The sequence below is a fragment of the Octodon degus genome, unplaced genomic scaffold (assembly GCF_000260255.1).
Source record: "Octodon degus isolate 3935 unplaced genomic scaffold, OctDeg1.0 scaffold00134, whole genome shotgun sequence".
NCBI classification, from domain to species: Eukaryota; Metazoa; Chordata; class Mammalia; order Rodentia; family Octodontidae; genus Octodon; species Octodon degus.
Window position 1 is genome coordinate 362,250 of NW_004524710.1, and position 7,471 is coordinate 369,720.

General features: G+C 36.7%; 1 protein-coding gene across 2 annotated transcripts in view; it reads right to left on the bottom strand.

The window, feature by feature from the left end:
* Window positions 1–6,559: 6,559 nt before the first annotated feature.
* The window catches only part of Cpq (carboxypeptidase Q), a 610,322-nt gene continuing 609,410 nt past the window's right edge, over window positions 6,560–7,471 (bottom strand). For both annotated transcript variants that reach the window (XM_004641291.2, XM_023701349.1), the window contains exon 8: window positions 6,560–7,050. In XM_004641291.2, the coding sequence (XP_004641348.2) occupies window positions 6,884–7,050 (167 nt within the window). In that variant the 3' untranslated portion in view covers window positions 6,560–6,883. The remainder of the gene's footprint in view (window positions 7,051–7,471) is intronic.

Sequence of the window (7,471 nt, forward strand, 5' to 3'; positions counted from 1 at the left end):
GGAGAGCTGAGGTCCTCTGTCTTAACCTCATTAACAATCACCTCCCACTCTTCTTTTGGTTAATTGTGGAGCATCTAAGGGAGAGAAAAAAAAATAAAAACAAACTTCAAAGGTAATTTCTTTCTGCTCCAAAAGCAGTCTGGGGTTTTCTGGTTTAACGGAGAATTGAGAAGTAAGCATGCATCATTAATTTATATGCAGCAGGCATTCTTCACTTTGAATGGCAATTAGTGATAACATTTCTATCTCATGTCATGATGAGATTTTTATGGTAATCATCACATAGCTGTAAATTAATCATTTGGGCACCATTAGAAAAGATGTATATTTCATGAGTCAGATATAGACATCAAGATGTGTTTGATATTTACTCAAGGTAAATGGGAAGCATCTCAAATGATTACGAGAGGAGCATACTGAGCAAGCAAGACTGTGTGGCAATGTAATGTATGCAGTGTAGACGCCTGAGAATTTTCAAGACAGTCTTAGTGTCATTAGTGTAATTATTGTGAAGAAGGTAGAACACTCCAGGGAACTCAAACTCCTCATCATTCACAGACACAGACACAGACACAGACACAGACACAGACACAGACACAGTCACACACACACACACACACACACACACACACACACACACACACACACAGAGTCTCTTTCTCTCAAAAATCACATCTTAACAATATCAAGAGCAAAATCAGCAATTGACCTCCTTTCCCTCTAATCCTCTCCTTTTTCTGATCCAGAATTCACCCTTTTCCTATTACACAATATTTAAATGGGTTTCTCTTCTCAATTTGCACTTAAATCTACTCAGCCAGATGAATCAGAAAAGCAACTTGACCCTAAAGTCAAATTGGAAAGCAGCTGCCTGCTTAGTAAACAGGCTACCAGTTGGATGATACAGTGTTTCTTAGCAGATGAACAGGTCCTTTCACAACAATTTATGGGAAAAAAGAGAATTGTATTTAAAAATGACTGTTGCTATGGTCAGTCAATAACAGAGGCTGGGCTTCAAGGCCACCTAGTAGCCCTTAACAATTATAATGTCGAAGTAGAGTTGTCATGAGAAAAACAACCTCACAGACCTTCTCTCCATATTTACTCTTCTATACTTGTTCTTTTTCCAACTCATGTATATTCTTTGCACCTCCCCTACTATTAGTGTTACTGATAACCTCAGTCCCAATATCCCCTAAGCTTGAAACGATTCACATTGTCCCCCCAACCCAGTCCCTCCAGTCAGAAAGCTATAATCTTTTATGTGATGATTTGGCCCCACATTATTATTATTATTATTATTATTATTATTATTATTATTATTATTGTTATTTGGTCAGAGAAATAGACAACTTTGTGGGGATAGGTAAAGGGCTGGGGCCAGGTCCATTTCTTCAGAGTCACTCTGAGGTAACTCTGGCTACTTACAATCCCACCCTACACATACCTGTGGGGAGAGAAAGGGTCTAGCCTTCCACTGAAATTAGGTTGATGTCATGAGCCAGGATGCAGTACAAGAGGGACAAAATGACAACTTTCCCCGTAGATGGGAAGTGAAGACGAGAACACAATTGTGTGATGGTTGTTTCTCCTTTACAGTTGCCCTAAAGCTCAAAAAGTTTGAATAAGTACAGAACAGTTAGTAATGGACAGAGAAGAGAAATGGCACTTCCTCTGGGCTCTCATCTGGGGAGGTAGAAGGGTGTTTCTGGGAAGGGCCCCATGTCCAGTACATGGGGCTCAGGAGTGAGGTTACTTTTTGTTATTTTTAAAGAAAGAGAAGAAATTGGGTCCCTTAGGACAAAAAAGCCACCTCTTTGGGAGGAAATAAAGAGGTGACCAGGCTACTGCAAGTTTTTAGAACTCAATATACAATCGAATATGTTTCCTAATTTACAATGATTCAATTTAAGATTTTTTGACTTGACAATGGTACTAAAAGCAACACGCATTCTGTAGAGATTGTATTTTAAACTTTGATTTTTCCCCCCAGGCTGGCAGTGGTAGTGTATTAGTCACAAGCTCATGAGGATAAATGACCAATACCTAGAATGTAGTGTTGCTATGCTGTGGTATTTGATATCTTAAGTAGATTAAATGAATTTTTGACTCATATTTTTGACTTACAGTGAGTGAGTTTATTGGGATATAATATTTTTTTTCCTTCTGTTTTTGCAGTACTGTGATAAAACCCACAACCAACACACTGACCTACATACCATCCTGTTTTTTTCTTTTGGAAATATTCCTTGAGACAAGGTCTTTCTAAGCTGCCAAATTAGCCAGAGTGGGCTCAAATGTGTTCCCCTTGCTCAGCCTCCCAGAGTATTGGGACTACAGGCCTGGTTAGGTTTCCTGACATGTAACTTTATCATAAATCACGGTAGTGGGGCAGAATTAGCCCTAGGTTAAATATGGCGATCACTTCATGTATAGAGTATGGTTGAAGATTCAGGGTGTGCTTTGTCAGCCTAGCAGGACTCAGAAAATTACTGTCTTTTGGATTTGATTGGAAGACACCATTTTTTAAGCTGCATGATCAATATTAATAAGTCAAGAGATTTCCTTGTGTGTCTTGAGGGCCACTGTTGTAGAATACTTACATGGGTCTCTGAGTGGTACCTTCCAAGATAAGTTTCCATTTGTGGTCCCTTGTCTCCCATTGTGAAAAGAGGATGGGGATGTTACCACCCGAAACACAATGGGCAGCTTCTGTTTTCCTGTTTAAGCCTTCTCCTCCTTGTTTATTTTTTTCCTTCTTAAATTGAATGAGAATTTTTGATCTTTTTCTTCTTAGTATTTAGAACTGTAAATTTATCTCTAATCAGCCATCTACCTGGATTCCACAAATTTTGATGTGGAAATATTTGTACTATTATTCAGTTGTAACTTTTAATTTTCATCATGATTTTTCTTGTGTTTTATGGATTATTTAGCAGTCATTTATTAATTTTATTAGGTCATTCCTTATTTTCCAAATTTGGGGGATTTTTAAAAGTTGATTAATGGCAGTGTGGTCTAAGGATATGCCAAATTTGTTGAGGCTTTTTTCTCTTTCTTTGTTGGGTCTGGTAATTTTGTGGTTTTGCATCTACATCTATTTGGGGGATTACCTTAGAAGACTCAGCATTCCCTTTTAACTCAGCAATATCTAAAGTTAGACAATATCTTTATCTTTTTTAAGGCAATGTAAGGACCTTAAAATAGTAATTCCAGTAGCTTCTTTTCTTACTATAGCCTAGACTTTCTTATTCTATTTAAATATCTTCCTTTAAGTATTTTCTTTCCATCTTGTTTTCTTTTCCAATACAATACCACAGGATCAATATTGTCTAATCAGTCCATACTTGTTTAAAGGTTACCACCTTTTTAGCTATTAATTTCTAGGTTGAAGTGGTCAGGACAATAAGCCAAGGTGAAAGTAACCAGTCCTAATCACCTCCTGAGACAGCATAAGGAAGAGGAAACAGAGGAAGTCCTCTCACTGCTGAACAGCCCTGACAAAAGGCCCAGATATTTGATGGACAGGGGACTGAAGGGAGGGAGAAAGCAGCTAGAAGTAAATGGAACTGAGAGAGGAGAAAATGTCTTCCATGTAAGCTAAGGAGGCCTCCTGGAGTCATCCAGGCTAAGCACACTGCTACACAATGAGCGTGGCTGGCCCAAAGCCTGGACTGCCATCCCCTAAACTCTCCCAGAAAATCACTTATTTCCAATAACTACAAGAATATGCTTCAATAATTGCCTCTTAGCATGTTGGAGATATCCCACTATCTTCTGCTGCTATGAAGAGGTTAAGTAAAAGTCTAATTATTGGTCTTTTAAAAATAATAAATCAGTCCCACACATGCAAGCATCGAATTCTCTCCCTGATGAAGAACCTGAAAATGTAAATAAGATGCAAAAGCTACAGTAGAAACTGTGAAGGGGAAAGAAACTGCTCAAAGGGAAGGAACCACTGGGATGAGGGAAAGGAGAACAGAACGAAAGAAGGAAGGGGAAAAATGTGTATGTATATGCAAAGGATAGCTGGGATAACTATACTGCTGATTTATTCTGGCTTACTGAAAGGAACAGTTAATGCTTAATTTTCTTGACCAATGTTGCATGCTTATATCTGGTAATCTGAACAATTAATTAGAAGACAGCAATATGCAATATAACAACCATTGGTGAATTCCTATCATCTTGGTTAGTGAAGTTCTTATATTTTCTAATGTTTTATTATTATTATTTACTCTCATTAAAAAATCCATTCTTTTTTCTCACTTCAGAGATTTTCTCTTTGTTTTTTGCAGCCTGCAATTTCTCCATGTCTTTTCATTCATTCTGTCTGGAAACACTTGGTCTCTTGATTTCGTGGGTTTATGTATTTCATGATTTCCTGAATTTTTTTTATTATTTCTTCAAACAAGTCTTTGTACTATTTTTTTCTGGAATCTGATTAAATACATGCTAGGCAATGTAACTATCCTTCACATTTCTTAAACATTCATATTTAATAAATTTTGTCTTTTTGACCTTTTATGCTAAATTCTCATCAATGTCTTCACTACCACTTTCCTGTTAATGAATTCTCATTAAATTAGTCCATTAATGTTTTAAATTTTCCTTATTAGAGTTTATATTTCTATCCAATTTAAAAGTGGATCCTGTCACAAAGGCTTGCTTGTTTTTAATGATCCTTTGTGTTTTATTTTTAATTCTTTCTTTTGCTTCCTTAAGAATAATGGTCATAGTTGTATAAATTCTCAACCTAAAAATTCCACATATCAGAGATACTATAGGTTAATTATTTTGTCATTGTTGTTGATGGTTTGCCTTTGATTAGACTGTTTTTGCTCTTTTTAAAAAATTTTGACTGAGTTTATATTTTTTTGTAACTTCACCTGTAGGAATCACCTTAGGCCCTCTACTAAGCATTTATTCAGTCATGATAATTTCCTGTAAAGTCCTGAGAGATATTTTAATTCACCATTTTACTAAGATATAATCTTTTTGGGTTTCACTTCTATAGGGGTTTTCTAGTATCCTTAATGTCCAAGATTTCTCCTTCCTTCCTTCTTTCCTTCCTTCCTTCCTTCCTTTCTTTTTCAATTTTCTGATCCTAGAAAATCTGAAAAAACGGGATTTAAGATTTTCACATTCTTCAAATTTTCTCAAAGGCAAAGCTGGTTTAATGTCCTCTGTATCTTTCTTGTCACACATCCTCATCTTTTGTTTAATATCTTTTACTCTTTAACCCATTGATTCATATATTTAAGAAAGTGTTTCTCAAATGCTATCTAGCAGCTTTAGTTATTTTCAATGTAAACTTCAGCCAGAGTAGTGGTCTGCTGTCTTGTCAGAAATCAGACTTTTTGTTCTTCAATCTTTTTAATTATCTGTGACACTTAAACTTCAGTGTCAATTTACTTGGCTTGGGAGTAACCTCAGGGATTAGAAAAACACATTTCTGGGTGTGTTGGGGAGAGTGGTAGAGGCCTGATCTCGGGCACTATGTGTGGTCATTGACTTGTTCCTCTTTGGTGCTACTCCCGTGCTACTTCCCTGCACTATGAGCTAAGCAACCTTCTACAATGGTGTTTCTGCACTGGAGCTAGCCGATGGTAGACACAGTGCTCTGAAACTGGGAGTCAAATAAATTTTAAAATGTAAATGTTAGGTATTTGGTCTCAATGACCAGAAAGTTAACTAATGCTTTAGTATACAAATAAAACCAGTAATTTATCTTCTCCTAGCAATGTAATTGCACTGCATGACTATTAGACCTCGTGGTGTGGTGTCATAGCTCTTGGATGAATTCTGGCATTCCTCCATGCTTTCTTCTCTTATTGTTTCAATTTGGATTTTTATTGATGTATGGTCAAGTTGTCTGATTCTCTCCTCAACCTTGTACACTCTGCTTATGAGCTCAACAAAGCAATTTTTATCTCTAGCATTGTAGTTTTTATTTCAACATTTGAATTGGACTCTATTTCATAGGTTTCTTTCCTGAAATTTTGTTCTGTTCATGCAGGTAGTCCACATTTGCCTCTTCTATACCCTTAGTCAGTTATGTTAAACTCTTCGTCTCAGTGCTCCAACTTCTGGATTGCCTCTTAGTCTGGTTCTCTCAATTGCTTTTTTTCTTGACCATAAGGAGGTTTTCCTTTGTTAATTGTTTGTATATTTCTCCTGTGTTTTGTGAATTTTTTTTATTGAATGCTGGGGATTGTGTGAGAAAGAATAGGAGAGACTGAAGAGTGGATGATGATCAATGGTTTTGCTCCTTAGAATCTTGTGAATAATTTTTGACCTCTCTAAGCTTCAACTTTAACAAAACATAAATAAGCTCCAACTTCACAGAAATGTTTGAAACATGTAAAGTACAACATGGATTATATACCATGGATTTTTTTTCACAAATAAGGATACCTTCCTTCCTAATTTAAAAATTACATATTTTGTTAAAAATTAACATAATATAAAATAATACAGATTAGAGAGCCAAATTCCTTATCCAAATGCTTACTCAATTAAGCATTACTCCATCAATAAGTAACATAAACCACAAAACTGATTGTATTATATTTAATATTTATAAGTGAGTACATAAAAGGAGGTCTGCTAGTTACTCTTAAGTAGAAACAGTATTTTGAGAAGGTGATTTAAAGAAATATCCTTACTGTGGTCTCCACCATACATGTATTCTATGTAGTAGTAGGAATTATTCTTTATTCTAGGAGCAATTTAGAAATAATCAAGAAAGAATAAAAGAAAGCATGCCAAACATTTTTGCTTTGTAGATGAATCAGGCAAAACTGTTCTGTGCAGTGGAATTTCTTGAAGCTGTAGGATTCCTGGCTAGGAAAGATTAAAAACACCTTCTTGCTTGCTCTTTTTAGGCCCTGGGCAGCATTTCTTCCATGTCTGCAATGACGTAAGAGACAACAGCCCAAAGAGCAGAAGCAATGTTCATCTTCTCTGGTTCCATGACAGTCATGGTGTCTCCATGGGAATGATGGAAGAAGAAGTATTTATACAGGTCGTCATTATACAGACTGGCTCCTGTGGGAAGAAAAGAATTATGAGGGTTGTTTTTGACAGGCACCAGTCAGAAGTCACTGCTGCTCTTGTCCCTTCCCTCTTGTCTGCTCCTAACCTACTCATCACATTGGCAAAATAATTGTTTTCCTAAGGCTCTCTTGAAGCCAGAAATGGCCACATGACAACTTCATGCCTACAAAGATGAGTGGCAGGCTGTGGGAGAGCTCTAGAAAAGCCTTTATTTTGCTGACAAAGACTTAGGGAAATGTCCCTAATGCTTCATTAAATGTCGGTCAAAAGTTACAAGCTTCAAAGGACAAAAGGCCCCCAACACTAAAACCAATGGAAATGCCCTCAGGATTTATCCTGAGATCCTGTACCTCAGATTGTAGAACCTTTGTCAGTGCAGCCATGTGGATGAGTCACGGCCATTGCTTGGCCA